Source organism: Odocoileus virginianus, chromosome 20 (assembly GCF_023699985.2).
Source record: "Odocoileus virginianus isolate 20LAN1187 ecotype Illinois chromosome 20, Ovbor_1.2, whole genome shotgun sequence".
Taxonomy (NCBI): Eukaryota; Metazoa; Chordata; class Mammalia; order Artiodactyla; family Cervidae; genus Odocoileus; species Odocoileus virginianus.
In genome coordinates, this window is record NC_069693.1 from 31,238,432 (window position 1) to 31,256,013 (window position 17,582).

The 17,582-nt window shown below is 35.4% G+C and overlaps 1 protein-coding gene across 1 annotated transcript in view; it reads left to right on the top strand.

The window, feature by feature from the left end:
• CDH8 (cadherin 8) overlaps window positions 1-17,582 on the top strand; it is a 390,162-nt gene that overhangs the window by 310,919 nt on the left and 61,661 nt on the right. Inside the window, exon 9 of the mRNA XM_020902626.2 lies at window positions 4,809-4,930. Coding sequence (XP_020758285.1) covers window positions 4,809-4,930 — 122 coding nt within the window. The remainder of the gene's footprint in view (window positions 1-4,808; window positions 4,931-17,582) is intronic.

Sequence of the window (17,582 nt, forward strand, 5' to 3'; positions counted from 1 at the left end):
CAATCTCCCAATTTATTCCTTTCTCCTTTTACCCCCCTGATAACCGTAAGATTGTTTTCTACATCTGTGAGTCTATTTCTGTTTTGTAAATAAGTTCATCTGTACCATTTTTAATTAGATTCCACATACAAGTGATATCTTTGTCCAATAAAAATTTTAAAAAATTCCCAACAGCTTTTCTACCCTGCTGGTGGTAGAAAGACCCTGCTGTTTAATAATATATGGATTAATAAACCGCCACTAATGATTTAGAAATTATCACACTATTTATGGGCAAAATGTGCATCAAAAAGTTTTTTTCCTTAGTCACCAGAGAGCCTCAATTCACTATTGAAATTATTTTCCAAAACCTTTTTGGAAACTTCCATCAGTTTTATTTTAAATTTCCTAAGATGCTATCTTTTCTATCACATATTCAATTCAAATCATCCCATTTTATAAACTTCCACCATTCCTCTCATCCCTACTCAATTATAAATTCTCTTATTTTGCATTCCCCCTGTTGACTGTAATTTACTGCTCATGCCTTCCACCCTTCTACTCGTGGAATGCTCAAGAATTATTTATTGAGCCCACCAGTATATCTAAATTTGTCAAATTATTTTTTCTCTCTTATAGCCTGAAAAGGAGAGGCTGTTTATTTCAGTTGATGCCTGCAAAAACAGCAGCTTGTGGAAACTAGTTAGAAGCAAATTCCCAAGTAACATAGACTTGGCAGTATTCCATTACCTTTGATTATAAAAGGGCAAAATTAATGGGCAATTCATGAGGCTGTGTGACACAGAGGTGACAGAAAGTCACTAAGATTCAAATGGTAGAAGTCAAGGAGTTGTTTATACCAGGTGCCATTTCAGCCTTTTTCCATCATTTGTGAAAAGAGTTGACTTTTGTGACCAATTGAAATGGGCTTTTCCTTCCAGACCATTTTGTCACATCTCCTGTGTTTAGAAAATTAATCTTTAATGAATGCTAATCAAGTTTCTAATTATAATATCTTTATATTTAATGTTTGTGTATCAGATGAAAGGCGAACATTTGGGGGCCAGTCACAAAGGACATGAATAATTTCCTTAGAAGCGCACCTAATTAATTTTATTGCTCTATAATATCTTTAAAATTTGAACTCCCATCATTTCATTAATTTAGATAAAAGTGAATCTTCAGCATGTAAATATGACACTTGTGTCGAAAATTATGATAAGATGAAATAATTTCAATCATGCATGTTCATCTAATATAGATAATGATAACACATTTGGGGATATTTGGGGATATATAGCACTAATTTATTGTGATATTTTATTGGGGCTTCCCAGACAGCTCAGTGATAAAGAATTTGCCTGTAATGCAGGGGCTGCAGGAGCTGTGGGTTCGATCCCTGAGTCCAGTTCCAGGGAAGATCCCCTGGAGGAGGGCATGGTAACACACTCCAGTATTCTTGCCTGGGAAATCCCATGGACGGAGGAGCCTAGTGGGGTATAGTCCATGGAGTTGGACATGTGTGAAGGGACTGAGCATGCACGCATATTTTTTTGTTTTCCTCTTTGTTTGGGCAGTTTCTAGAAATATTCAAAGTGTCTGAGACATTCATACATTTAAGAAAACAAATTAAACCATAACTTCTCTTGTCAGAAAGCTTACTGCTAACTTTTAAGATTGTAATCTCATCCAAAAATATTTCAATGACTAGCCAATGATCATGTGCTAGTGACCTTGTAACAGTATTAAGTGATAGCTCCCAAACCTGTGTTACTTTTAACAACAACAACAACAAAATTAGATGGTATTTTTCTAGGAATCTGGGCCCCTGGATAGTTAAACACCTACCTTGTTCCAGATCTTACAATAAGAGGAAACCATGTATCACTTTAATGTTGAGAGTTATCCTAAAAAGAAGCTTATGGAGATTCTCTATCCTCTATGCTTGAGTTTTACCACTGGCTGGCCATCTAGATCTAAGAGATAACTACATTCATTACAAATGCGACATTAAGAAAAGAGAAGAATATGTACCTTGGCATAATTATCCTTCTGCCAAAATAGTGAGAGTAAAATCTGTATATTCATGTTTGCCTTTGAAGTGTGTGTGTGTGTATACAAGGCATAAGAGGGAAGACAAAAATATCACATTTAGTAGACTTTGCCCCATTAACAATTTTCAGTGAATCTAACTTGACAAGATCAACATTTTCTTCACTTTTCTAGGAGCAAAATCATGTTCGAAGAGTATGATAGCTTTTTCTTATACTTATAGTCTTCTAAGACAATGCACCTATTATTCACTGTTCAAGTTTGTGTTGATCGTCATCTGTTTATGAACTGAATGGTTAATGAGACTAAAGCATAATAGAAGGCTCCTCTAGTCATTTATATATACAAAAGTTGGTCTAAAAATGTGACAAGGAAGAAGTGATTGGTATGTAAATAAATAAGCAATAGTTCTCAAGGTTGAAATACAGAGAATTACAAAATAAAATCAATCAATTAAAGAGGCTTTGCTAGGGTGAAATAGAAGTATAAGGAAAAATACAGAATCTAAATTGTTTAGTTTCACAGAGAGGCTGGCCGATTATTAGTGCACTTCTGAGAATATCAGTGATGGCACAACCCATTAGATTTAGCCGGGTTGATTTTTATATTCGTACTCAAACTTTAGTCAAACTTGAAATACATACAGCAAGTCTATATGCATTCTTGAAGAAATGACAGTGATTAGTTACCTTACAAATAAACAAAATATATTTTGTTTTAAACTTCATCAATATAATACTATGTGCATAAGTCATGTTTGGAAGGTCAAAACTACATTTTGGAGTCTTGGAGTTGATTTTAAATTGATATGTATTGGTAAAGACACGTAGCCATTTGAGCGTCCATCTTCACATCACATTACCTATTTCACAGCTCCTTAGCGAGGACTGGATGAAATGATTCTAAGAAATACCTTGCCCTGGACATGGTGCACACTGCGTGTGGACAGTGCCGACACTTCCAATTATGAAACATAAAGGCTCTAGACACTCCTGACTATGTGCCTACTATGATCTGAGGACTTCTCACTTTTTCTCACATAATGTATATAACAGTTTTGTAACTGCAGTGTCAAGGTATTGAGTTTCAGTTTCCTCAGGAATAAAATGAGGTTAAATACCATTTTCAGAATCACGTTGGTAGTAGAAGACAGAGATGGGGCACCAAACTTTATTTGTTTCCTGCAAACACTAGATTGCTCTTTATACTTCAGCAACTGCTACTGAGCTCATGGTCAGACTAGAAAAGAGATGTAAATCTTTAAGGATATAATCAGACCTTATTTCAAATACCTTATAACTCATTCATCTACCTGATTCAACTAGATGAAAGGTACAGTGTGAGTTTCTTGTCTTAGGGTCACATGCTACAAAAACTTTCCCTTACATTGAAACTGGGAGCTGCATGCATCCCCTCTGAATGGGGATGAATTAATTCATCAGACATAATAGAGTTAAAGAAAAAGGAGTAGTAGAGGTGAGACATTTAAGGTTCTGGTGTGATTTTTGGGAAGTGAGATTATGTTTCATTACTTAGTGGTTGGAATTCCAAAGGATGATATTCATCCATCCATAGTTAGTCAAATTAGCATATTGCTGAATAGCCATGGTAGTTAACCCAATTCAAATCTCAGCATTGCCAGTGGGGTTAACCAACTATAAATTTGTAACATGGCTCTGATTATTTGGCATGTGCTTTAAAATACTTTTATATTTAATGGAAAAAATGAATATTTGAAGGTTTCAGAGGTCAGAATTTAATCAGCTGTCAGAAAGAAGAGTTTGATATATCAAATACAAGTCTGTTTCTTCATATTCAAAAGCTAAAGATCTATCCTCTCTCGACTTGCTTATAAATATTCAGTGCCACAGAAACACAAATAATTCTCCATTTTTCAATGCATTCTGTGTCATTTACACATGATCAAAAGATTATTACATGGTACAGTCAGAGTCAAACAGTATTACATTTATTACAAATAAAAAATTATCATGTGGCCAGGTTAGCAATGTATTAATGAACCTTATTTCTGTGCATGCATGTGTGTGTGTGTCTGTGTATAACTTTTTAAATTTAAGGACTTAAAGATTAAGGATTATGCATTAAGTTCTGTGCTACTGGAATTGACATGGAAAGATTAAAAGATTATTATCTGTTTACACTGATGAAAATCTTTATGAAAATGACAATATTAAAATAACTTGGCTTATCTAGTCCAAAAAGATCCCAAGGTCAATTTTTAGTACAAAATAAAACTCATATAAGATATGATTCCCTATTTTTAAGATTATCCCCTTTATCTTTATTAAAGATACCTTCTCAACAGTTAATGTGGCTCTAGTCGGTTTTGGGTTTTTGAGGTTTATCTTTAATATATAGTCAGTCAAACAAGTAATAGTGCAAAAATGGGCTGTGTTCTACCCAAGATAAACAAAGAGATAAACCTTAGAATTATTTTTCCTTTCATACAATGGGCTTTATCAATAAAATAAAGCTTTCTCCATCTAGGAAGCCTCTTTTAATTTGTTCAGAGACAATCTTATCAAGCTAAGCTCCAGCAAATGGTGTTTAGAATAGTAATTTATACTTTTTTTTTTTAAAGCAGCCAAGCACTTGCTATTTTTCCTTGCTGAATGGTCAGATTCCATAATCAACCATGTTGAAAACACCCTAATTAAGGGAAGTTGAAACAGACACACAGGCTTTCAAGAAGAAAGTTGAGTTGCACGTCAAAATGCAGTATCCTCAATGCTGATGTTATTTTTTCCTTCCCATAGGGAACCACAGTCAGATATCCCGAGTACCTGTTGCTATTAAAGTGCTGGATGTCAATGACAACGCCCCTGAATTCGCATCCGAATATGAGGCATTTTTATGTGAAAATGGAAAACCCGGCCAAGTAAATATCTCCATGTTGTTAATGCTGAATATGTTTGTATACCACTGTCTCATATTTGATTAACTTGCATTATAGAGCGCACTTGCATCATTTGCAACCTGCAAAGTCATAGGCAAGAATCATCCACACGGGAGAAGAGAGGGAGTATTTTTCTTTCCAAGATGTTATTTTCTTCTGACTTATGACCAAATTGGCTCCTGAAAAGGAATGGCCCGCAGTGCCATGAACCCGGAGCCAAAAAAGATCTTAAAATATCTCGGGATAGGGATGATCACAGGGGAGGTCTTAGAGTAACCGGGCCAAAATGTTAAACCTTCAAATGACAGGAAGTGAAGGGGAAAAAAGCCCATGGGGAAGGCATGTTCGTTTCATATCAAAGGTAGGAATAACACATAACAGTGGAACCCTAGGAAGACCAGTTGTAGGAAGTGCATTTTTTAAATCTGTTAGGTGTAGCTATATTTAGATAGATGTAAGACGAACAACATGTTTTAGACATGCAAGTAAAGCATCTGATAATTGTGTATTGATGTGTATTGATGGAACTTTTTTTTTAACCTCTCTTATATAGCATAGATATAAGACAGTGGCAACACAGGGAGAGACAGGGAGGAAGGAAGGAAGGAAAGGAGGGAAGGAGGGGAGGAGGAAACGGGAGAATGAAGGGGAGAGGGAGGCAGGAAAGGAGGTAGGGGTGGGAGAGAGGGAGAGAGTTAAGAAAGAACAACAGAAACAAAATCTGCTATACTCTGAATGTCATAATGGAAATAGTCTATGTAAAGTTCGGAAAAAACCACAAATGTAATACATTTATTTTAACAAGGTGCCAAAGTACTGTATGTTTAAGAAATTTATCGTTTTTCAACTTCCTAATTTATTTCTGGATGGTGACATTTTAATTTAAATAAACAGCAGCTGACAGCATGACATTGGAGTTGTTAATCCAACTATTCTTGTGCCTCATGTGGGTGTTAGGAATGCAACTTACTATTTGCCAAGCGTTTACCTGACAAGTCAGATTTTTTCCACCTAAGAAGGGAATGGCACTGTGGCGGTATAGTTTTATGTACTTATTACAGAAGATCAAGTTGCTGCTCCCCTATAAAACGGTGGACATTTTCCCTAGACTACTCTCCTCTCTCTGAAGGATTAGCATTGTTTCTATCCACTGAAATATGACACAAATACATGTGCTTGCACATAAGTTAAAAGCTAACATTTTAATAATAAAATCAATTTTAAATACTAGGCATCATATATGTTATAATCAAAATATATACCTTCAGCAGTGATAAGCCAAAGGCGACCTCTTTTTTGAAATACTACTCTAACATTAGTTTCAGTGTTTCTTAATCTCATCATGTTGAACTGCCCTCTACTTGTCTTATCCTTTGAGCGTTTTTATTTGTGATCCTTTGAGGATGGAGTGTATATACATGGCAGTAAATATCATTTAGCTAAAGTTGGTGAATGGAGTTGATGGAGAGAGTTTGGTCAAAACACACGCAAGGTCAGTTTTCAAGGATATGGTTGTGTGGGCCAGATTGTTGCTGGGTGATGTAGCCAATCACAGAGTTATGTCAGACATTTTTGATCATACAGAAACTGTCAAATGCTTTAGAATTTGAATAAAACTACATTGTTCATGCAAAACTCATCACACAAGTTCAGAGAGTCAATGGCATTGAGATTTCAAAAATTCCACATTGGCTTCACTTGTGATATTGACATGCATGCCTTTGGACCTCCTGAAATATGGAGACTTACCTTGTGGATTTTGACTGTTTCCAAGGTTTTAATGATTCATCAGCAGTTTTTAATCCTCAGGAAAAAAACATGCACTGTTTCATCACCTTTCCTATATAAGATCAAAATAAAAAACAAAAGTCGATTCTTTGTTTTATGATTTTTGCAAATCAACATGAATGACTCTGTGAAAAAATGTTTGTTGTATGTACACTACACTATCTTATCCTCAGATGAAAGTTTAGGCATGTTTATTTGACTTCATATTTACATGAAGACATCAGATATTTGTCTGTTCAGCATAATTTTTTGGACATATGGCTGACTGGTTGATATACACAGTTTAAATAGCTCCTGAATTCCTTGAATCCTTTGTGCTAGTCAGAACTTATGTTTGATTCATTACATCATTCCCAGGTCACTTTTAGTGGCTCAAATATCTCATTTTTATATTTAACATTTTCAAGAATTCATATTTGTTATCCACACTAAATAATGTTCACTTACATAAGTTCAGCACGGATGCACTTTCCATCATGTTTCATCCTATCACATGACTCATTTTGAAATTAGAATATTAATTATCACAGTCTCATGCCAAAAAAAAGTCAAAAACTGAATTAGCACTAAACTCAGTCATCTCTATATTTTTCAACAATTAATGTCTGCTTTATAACAGCCTCAGAGAAAGAAGTGCAGGTGACTTTGAAATGTCTGGTTTGCCTGGAAGATATGGATTTAAGGTCTGCTGTCTGGGAGATGATGCAGCTGGATATCATTAGCAATAATCAAGCACAAGCCTTCAAAAAAACCCAATCTGTAACAAATCTTCTGCATTGGGTGACCCTCTGTAAAGAGGTTTCTAAAACATCTCACAGAATGAAAACCAGTTGCAACATGAACACAAGAGAATGCTACTGCACTTGACTGTTCTCCACTGGACTCATTTAAACAGAGTCTAAAATACAGGAAAAGAAAGGAAAACCACCTTCCTCTTGTCTAGGCATAGATCCCTAGGTCATGGTACACCTGTGCTAAAATTGTTACAGGCTCACTATGAAAACAGAGCTGGGAGTCCTGTCTCTTTCTACCACCTTCTAATGATGCTGAGGTAAAAGATGACATTTTCTTGAATTAGTTCCCTTAAGAGGGTAATGACCACCCATGACAGAGAAAAAGAGTTCACAGTCCATATTATTAAAAAAAAAAAAATCAATGAAAATCCCTTTTAGAATCCTTTTAAATAATCCCTCCATTTAAAAGTTAAATGTTAATGTGGTATTTTCTGATTACTAGTTACTTTTCTTTAAAACATAGTAACTAGCTAGTTACTCTTATTTAAAACAATTTCCCCCAAATAGCTACAGGTAATTTAAGTTAAAAGTTATAAGGTGATGTATAGTTTTAGTCTCCAATTTAATACTGCCATGATATCATCATCTACAAATTACTTGGCCCTCGGTTTACCAGAATGAATAAAAAGATTCTCTCTACTTACTCCTATTTGATGGTCAAAGCAGAAATGAGGGTATGAGCTGAGGATTTCAAAATTGGAAAGGAAGATAAATGACTGAAAATGTATGTACCTAATAGTTTAATAGGTTTTGGTCAGTCAGTAAATGCTTATTGAATACAAACTATTAATATGCCCCAGAACTTGCTAGGTATTGGGGATTTAGTGGCAGACAAACATCAGTCTTTTTCCACATAGAGTTTTCTCTCTGGTAGACACTTAATAAAATTAGAAATGACAGAATTGCAAGAAAATATTTCAAGTTCTCTGGGCAGAAAGGAAGTTGAAGAGATGAGAGGAAATGGAACTATCTTAATGAAAAGATCCCTTAAAAAGGACACATACCCCCAGAGATAGGGAACATCTATCAAGTGCTGAGAAGAAGTCAGCCGGGGATAAACCAGGTTCTGTCTGAGGAGAATGGACTTCTGACGGGAAAGGTGAAGGACCAGGTAACAGCTCCACCGGAAGAAACCACTTCTGTGATACCACCACACTCAGAACCAAACATGAAAGTTTCAGAACATCGATGGCCAGTGATGGCCAAAGCGGCTTCCATAACTCTGTTCTACATTTTATCTCCTCAAGAGGGTCTTTCTAGGATTTTATTTTAGATGCTTACCTCTTGCTTACCATACATACAGAATTAGAATAGTTTGCTCCTGATGGTTCAGTGACAGAGGGACTGAACTGAAAATATGAAATGTGAGTCAAGCTCTCTGAAGTCTCAGAGAATATTTATCATTCGAGATTTAGTTAACAACAGACCCTTTCAGTGCTTTTTTTTTTTCCTTCAGAAAGGAGCTTCCCTGTTACTGTAAATAAATCTAGTGGAATATAATTTAAGCTTCATCATCATCTGTAGAAGACAAGATGTGCTATTTAGCATCGAGTTAATTATGTCTGGGTTAAAAACATACTTTGGTTTATCTCTTTTAATCCTTTCTCTCTCTGACCAATACTGAGGCAAAAGTTTGCTTATCATGGGACTATCACAGGTTAAAGAAAAAGATATAGCCTATATTTATAGATATATATCCAGCCAATGCTCTTCATGTAATGGATATTCACAAAATTTTAGAATCATCATTCTAATTATCAGTGACAATTATTTTAATAATTAATTTCTCAGATAGTACCATTGAGACACTTGTTTTATTCACAGACATAAATGAAAAATCATTCATTTATTTATTGAACAATATTTACTGTGCATCTACAGGATGCTAAGTTTTGTAGTATTTCCTGGGGAAACAATGTAAAAAGAACAAAAAAAGTGCTCCCTCCAATGGAACTGAATGAGGAAGAGGGATAATAAAAAGGATAGAATGAATCAATAAGATAAATTTTAAAAACTAAGCTGAAGAAAACACTAACACAACTTGGACAGAGAGAGTATAGAAAAAGCAGAGATATTTTATGTAACATTGTCAAGACAGTTACTTCTTAAATGGGTATAGTTTAAGTTGAAACTGAAAAAAAAAAAAAAATGAGAGAGGGTAGTCATACAAGAAGTGAAAGCAGAAGTCTTCTAGTCAAGAGGATAAGCCTGTGCAAAGATCCTGAAGGGAGAAAAAGCTTGGTGTGTTGGAAAAATTGAAGATATCTGTGGCTGAGAATAATAAGGGTAATAAGCAAGTTTAATAAGAGTATAATGAGAAAAATGAAATTGGACAAAAAGAGTATTATGTTTGAATAAAATCCACACACACACACACAGATGTGGGCATGGGCAATGAAACAGGAAGAGCATCTAGAAGGATGTAATTGCAAAAGATAATGGTAGCCTGGCCTGTGCTGGCAGTGAAGGGGGAGAGAGGTGACTGGGCAGGCTACATGCTTCCATGCATCCAGCAATACATCCAGACATCTAACATGCACTCAGCACCACTGTGCTTGGAGTTGGTGGTGTAAGGACATTTTACAGATGTGGCAGCTGAGGCTGAGAAAAGAGTAAGAGTCCATCCACACCCATGAAAAGTAAGAAACATGGGCTTCAAAGTCTATTCTTGAAGGTGCCCCAGTCCCTGTACTTTCCAGGATTTCACAATGCTTCCCAAGGAGCAGAGTTTGGAATTCCGTTGCCAGGGTGGCATACTTTTTAGAAAAACAGTAATGAGAATAATATTCTGATCAAGAATGAGCACTTTTCCAAAAAAAAAAAGTCAATTCCCATGATCAATAACATACTCTATTCAAAAGCATTCTACATAATAAGAAAAGTAGAATTAGTCCTTGATAAACAGCAGCAGTGAATGAGTTTGCTACTCTGATTTTATATATATATATATATATATATATATATATATATATATATATATATATATTCAGCTTCTTTTGGTCTTTTTCTAATAAATGTTAAACAATGAAGTGAAATTATGACATTTTATAACACTCATGAAACAATAAATATAGAAGATTTAATTTTAACTTTCCTGCCAGAAGGCATCTTTCAGGATCTATCTGCATACACAAGAGGGAGAGAAGATTGATTTTAGAACAGATGAAACTGATAGCCTCAACAAAATGCATAAAATACAACTTTCATTTTACTTTGGGTGGAGTAAGGAGATGGTAAATCAGTGGAATGCATAAAACTATGTGAAGACGACACATGTAACAAAACATTTCTAGACAGTCACTAATAGAAGCATAACTTTTAGAGTGGAATTTTGACAGAGGGGAAAAGCTAAAAAAAAAAAAAAAGCAAAGTGAAAAAAACAGAAGTTTTGAAGGTTTGAAACTAGCACAATCTAAGTCTGAGTCATAGATCTGCCATTTACCAGTTTTGTAACCTTGGGTCTACTGTTAAACATATTTTAGGAATATCCAGCTTAATATCAAGTGCTCAGTAAATAACTATAATAACTAGTACTATATATTTTAACTAGTTTCATAATTTTAATAGCAAAATATTTATTAGAATTTTTTTGGCTTTATTGCTGTTATTGTTATATATTTATGAGCTTTGATTTGGAGCGAAACACTATAAATAATCCCTAAATGAGTCAATATAAGCTAGGACAATCTATTGCCCTATATTGGAGTAACTCTTCCTCTGATAACTTACAAGTCTTATATTTGTCAAGGGTAAAGAAAAGGCTCCTACATCATTTCTCCCCATATAAATTTGTGGGATAATATAATTATTTTGTTCAAGTACATCGGAATCAACTTACAGGACCACATACAATCTAAATGTTTTTTGAAATCGGCTGACCCTCTTGCATGAATCCAAATCCACAGGCCTTATTCTGGCCCCTCACCTAAATAAGTAATGATCCACAGGAGAAAAAATGGTGTAAAGGATTGTTTACAAAGCTTGGGCTGTTATTGAATGATTACTCTGTTTTATTTTCAACCTTCAAGCTAGTGAATAAGAATTTAGATGGAAGCATGGTGACCACAGGCATATGCTTGTTTTTATTTGTTCATGGAAGCCATGGTGATGAGCACACCTTTTTGAAGAAAGTGAAATTGACAGTAATCATAAGGAGATTGTCATCCCTAGGCTTTGTGTTAGTGACATAAATTGGGCAAGATTTTATCTCAGTTAGTAAAAAATCTTCCTGCAATGCAGGAGACCCCGGTTCAATTCCTGGGCCAGGATGATCCTCTGGAAAAGGGATGGGCTACCTACTCCAGTACTCTTGGGCTTCGCTTTTGGCTCAGCTGGTAAAGAATCTGCCTTCAGTGAGTGAGACCTGGGTTCGATCCCTGGGTTGGGAAGATCCCCTGGAGAAGGGAAAGGCTACCCACTCCAGTATTCTGGTCTGGAGAATTCCATGGACTATACAGTCCGTGGGTCGCAAAGAGTCACACATTAACTGAGTAATGTTCACTTCACTTCACTTTGTACCGAGAGGAGCTGATGTATTATCAGAAGGGCAGAGACGCAAATGGAGTTAGTGCTATAACCACCAAGCTATGTAGACACAACATCTTCAAAAGGAGATTAAAGAGGGTTCCAGGACTTTAAGACTCATGTGGGGTTTTAGAGGATAGCATGTCTTAAAGGGAATGCCTGAGAAACACTTTCAGGTAAAGTGTGTCAGTAAATGTTATGGTGTGTGGTGTGTCTGTGTGTATGTCCATGTTTTCCCCAATGAGGTTGGGAACCACTGTATTAAACAGTTAAACAACATTGTCTTGTATTGACTTTGTTTAACTATAAGATCCCTTTGCATTAATAAATACATATGAATCCCCAGTGTGTTAGAACTAAATGGTCCTTGGCCTTTACCAAGCATAGTTGATTTAAAATCTTTTGAATTTCCTTCATAGAAAACTATACAACAAGGGGTAAATGGAACTCAGCTGGAAAAATCTTGCTTCAGAAGAATAAACAATATTATGCTTAGCATTTTCAGCCTAGGAAGTAATGTTTATGATATTCATGAGGCATCAGGAAATATTCTTGTGAAGTTATATAGTGGAAGATGGAGAGGAGATAAGCCTAAAAAGCAAGTTGAGACTTCTAAACCATGTTGAAAATTGTGAATTTTGCCCTACTAATGAGGTTTTCAAAACAGAGCAAGTGATGGAGAAATTTTTTAAATAAATATTAATCATTTCAGAGATATACAAAATTCACATGAAATGTGCAGGGACCAGCAAGAGAAAATAAGAAATAGGAGCAACTGGAAAATTCAAACTTGATATAAATACATCCTTCAAAAGTCTTTGCTTTGTATCATTTTATGTCAACTCAGTTTCAGTAAAGAAAAGGGGAGTGAAAAAGAATGAAACAAAAATGTTGGAAGTTCTATGGTGAGTTAGTGAAGGCATAGGTCCCAAAAGTCTACCCAGAGGTCTGAGGACTTTACTAAGTGTTTAAAAGAAACATACACAGTCTAACCTGCATTTTCTTGCTGTATTTTCTGTAGTTCAGACCTCTAAGATACATACTCTAAGAGCCACCTAGTGCTTTTTAAAGACAAGAGTATATTCATGCAAAGAAATAAGACATAAGAAAACACTTTGGGGAGTAAAAGAAAAATCTTGGTAGAAATTGGATTGCCTTGAAAATTATTTTTAAAAAAAGTATCCAGGAACTATCCAATAAATGGATATGAACAGTACTTATTTAGAACTATGCTATAAAGTTTTGAAAATAACTGAGGACAATTGGGTCATCCTGTGGGTTTTAACATTAAGTTCTCAAATTCCTGTTTTTCCTCCTTTTTCAATTCATCATCATTGGCATAAAGTGATTTCTTTTATAGACATAATTTATATTTTCAAAGATAACTCTTTCAGGGCATGGTTCTTAGCCTATTTTGTTTTGTTCTCTTAGGTTAGAGATACCAATGATAATCTGATAAAAGCTACAGACACTCCCTTCATATAAATGCATATATAAATAATTTCTTACAATTTTGCTTTCATGTTTCATTTTTTCCTCCCTCAATTTGAAAACTACTGATCTAAGAAATTTGTTGTTGTGTAGCTGTGAAGTCATGTCAGACTTTTTTGTGACCCCCATGGACCGTAGTCTGCCAGGCCCCTCTGTCCCTGGGATTCCCAGGCAAGAATACTGGAGTGGGTTGCCATTTCTATTCCAGGAGATCTCAACCCAGGGGTCGAACCCCCGTATCCTGCTTGGCAGGTGGGTTCTTTACCACAGAGCCATAGGGAAGCCCGATATAAGAAATTAGAAGTTAGTGTTTCAGGAAAGTTAACACTGATAAAAACGATCAATAATAGGCCAAAGAATGAATGGAAAACCAAAAACTATCCTGTCCTTCCTATACTGCCTTGGATGTCTCCTCACTCACTCACTTTCTACCACCTTTAAAATCAAAAGGGGATCTTTAATACTCATAAAATAAATAACATAGGTAGCAAGGGTGGATAAGTTCATCCTTATGCTATCCAATGTATTGGAGGTCTGAGCCCCAATTTAACTGAAGTACATGTGCAGAAGGTATGAACGCCAAGAAGATTTTGAGGCAGCCTGACACAGGGGCAGGAGGATGTAGGAGTTTTTTATCCAAATTACTTGGAATCAGATGTCATAATGTCTTTGATGCACTAGAGTTCTTCATGTGAACCTCTCAAGGTTACGTAAGAACTAGTGATGATGCTAAAGCATGCCTGACATGATATATGTATTCATCCACTCACTTATTCATTCAGATAATGCTTATTAAATAGCTACCATATGTCAGATACTTTTGTAACAGCAGTGAGAGGGGAAAAAAAACCCACTCATCACTTAAGAACAAATCAATGAATAATACCTACAGAGACTTAGAGGGGATATTCTAATAGATTCCACGAGGATTTTAAGATTGTTAACCAATCAGATCACCAGAAATGTCTTTGTTTGCTGGCTGCTTGCCTTTTGAAAAGTTAATAATGACAGCAAAACTGTACTACTCAAAATATTTTTGTGTCAGTATAAAAGTCTAAACTAAAGCTTAAGAAAATGTTTTAATAAGAGCAATCTGAGGTTTGCTTTACTATCTTGCTTTACTATAATCTGAGATTTAACGTTACTGATTACCAATGAATCATTTTTCTTAAGAGTCAGATTTATGATATGGCCCACAGTTCTCAAAAAACTTTCTTTTTTCAGTTTTATGCCTTAGAAAGGTCATTTGATTTCAAGTCAGAGTCTGCTCCCGTGGAAATCCAAGGATAACCTGGAAATTCATTTCCTTATGCCTGACCTCAGATAAGCTTTGTTTTTCTGATGAGATGTATATTAGCTTTTAGATTCCTTTGAAATTAATCCACAATACATTATCAAACATTCCATTTTTCAACTGCATCCTAATTTTATTGCTAGAAAGTATTTAAACTAGATGCTTTTTTTAACTTTTTAATTGAAGGATAATTGCATTACAAAATTGTGTTGTTTTCTGTCAGACATCAACATGAATTAGCCATCGGTATACATATGTCCCCTAAACTAAATGCTATGTATGTATGACATACACAGTTGATATACTCCATATCAATAGTAGTATCACTAACAGCAGTGAGAGGGGGAAGAAAACACCAACTCATCACTTATGAACAAATTAATAACTCCTCCAAAATCTTTATATCATTTTCATGAAATAGTTCTCCAATTACTTAAAAAATCCACTGATGTCTAAGTAGCTCACAGTGGGAAATGTGTGCACTTTTCGTTTGCCATCAGCTCAGTAGGCCTATAAAATCTGCTTGTGTGGAGGTGCACTTCCTTGCTTCTTCTTCTTCTGTTGTTTAAAACTGAATGTGTTCAGATGTTATTACATCAATGAAGATTTCAGCCTTTTAAACATGGGTAACTTTATGCATTTTAATAGCATAAAGTCCTCCAAATGATCTACAGGCATCTCCTTTAAGAGAAAATGACCAGCCAGGCCATCTGCATTAAAAATAAATGAAGTGTCAAAAATGGTTTAAACCGAAGTCCTAACCATAGCCAGTTCATAAGATATTTGGAAGCTAATTTAAAGATTCACCATTTCACCACATTTTTCCCCAATACATCATGTCCTGCTTTTGATGTGCGCTTGACAGTACAGACTCTCCTAACGAATAATAGTAGGGGGCATATTCACACCAATCATTTCCCTTGACTCAAAAGAGTAATCCCAGTCTTAAGCATGCATCAGAATCACCAAGAAGAATGCTTAAAACACAGATTTCTAGGCCCTATTCCAAGAGTTTTTGGTTCAACAAGCTCAAGAAGTCACATGTCTTACAGAGTTCCTGGCTTACATAAACGGTGGGAAAATATTCATTGCAGGTGTAATATTTAGACCAAACTTCTGAGACGTGGTATGACAGGTAATTACACTCATTTACTTCAGGTAAGCTAAATTATTGCCTCTTTTGTTTTGGTTGTGAGAGCTTAACATGTATATTCACTTACCAGCATGTATGAGTCTTTTTCATGAAGATGACAGAAATATTAAGAATGGTATTGCTTGTAGGAGATCTATCCATTAATTACACATCAAGAATGCATTTAAATTTGAATGATTTCCACCCCAGAATATCAAGAAATCCTCTTTTCATTTGTTCTTCTTATTTTTATTATTATTATTCATTTCTAAATATTTTCTTGGCCATGCCACGCAGCATGTGGGATCTTATTCCCCAACCAGGGATCAAACCCATGCCCCTTGGGTTGGAAGCATGGAGTCTTGACTGCTGGACCACCAGGGAAAGTTCCTGATCACATGTGCTCAGGAATTTAGGGATAAAATTTAGGAATTTTATTAAATTCCTAAAATTTAGGAATACAAGAAGACTGAGTTTCAAAAAGAGTTAAGTCCCTCCATGTCATGCAATTAGTAAAGGATGAGATTATGACTTCTATCAAGGCGGCTTTATTTTGAAGTCCATCACCTTAATTGCTATCTCATTGTTCTATCCATGATTTATATTTTGTGCTATTTTCTGTTACTCAAGCTAAGTAAAATTATAAGACATTTCACAAGGTACTTAACAAGAGTAAAACACCTACCAAGTAGGAATATGTTCCATTTTTTAAAAATGGAGAAATAGAAAATGAGAGAAGTTATTTCATTTCTGCCTGAAATAATCTTGATATACTGCTTACCATATAGCATGTGGATGATAACAATGCAAAACTCCACAGCTATTGAAAATGTTCTTAAATTGCGGTTCTCATCTTATGTAGGCAATAAAGTCCAAGGCAATGATATATGTTTCAAAACAAAAGTGATCCAATTTTTTTCTCTTTAATGATACCAGCAAAGTTGAATAGAACATAATTGTTCAAACAGACATGTTAGGCATCAAATTGTATTCTCTAAATTTCACAAACCTGAAAGTATTTCTGTGTTAATTTTTGATGGTAAATCTGATATCTCCTTGACAGGCATGCTTTGTAGGCATATTTTTTTGGCAGAAATTATGTTGTAGCTATTTACCATAGTAGTATAAGCTATCATTTTTATTCCATTAGCTGTTGCCCAGTGTTTCATACTGAAGTGATTAATATCACAAATTTATAAATATGAATTGTTAAGTGAATTCTCTTGACATCCCAAGGAACAGCTTAGCACTAAGTGAATGCAGCTCTGCAAATGAAACAAGCACATCCAACTGGCCGATTCTGATATGTGTATCTGTCCACACAGTGCTCTGCACAGTGGTCATTCTTCTAAGCCCTGTAATTCACTCATCTAGGATGCGCTCCAAAGCGCTGTTTGCATGTGTTATCCACTAGCTTTAAAAACAGCATTCATTATCGGGAGGGAAGAGAAGACACAACTCTTCAGAAAGGTGTGTGGCAGTGATGTTTGTGTCCAGGAACATGCTTTTTGGCACTTAGAGCCTAATCAGCGAAATGAAAGAGGAGCTGTGAGGATTCAAGATGTAAGTCCTTTACCTCCAATATCCTCCCAGAAGCCACACTACAATTCC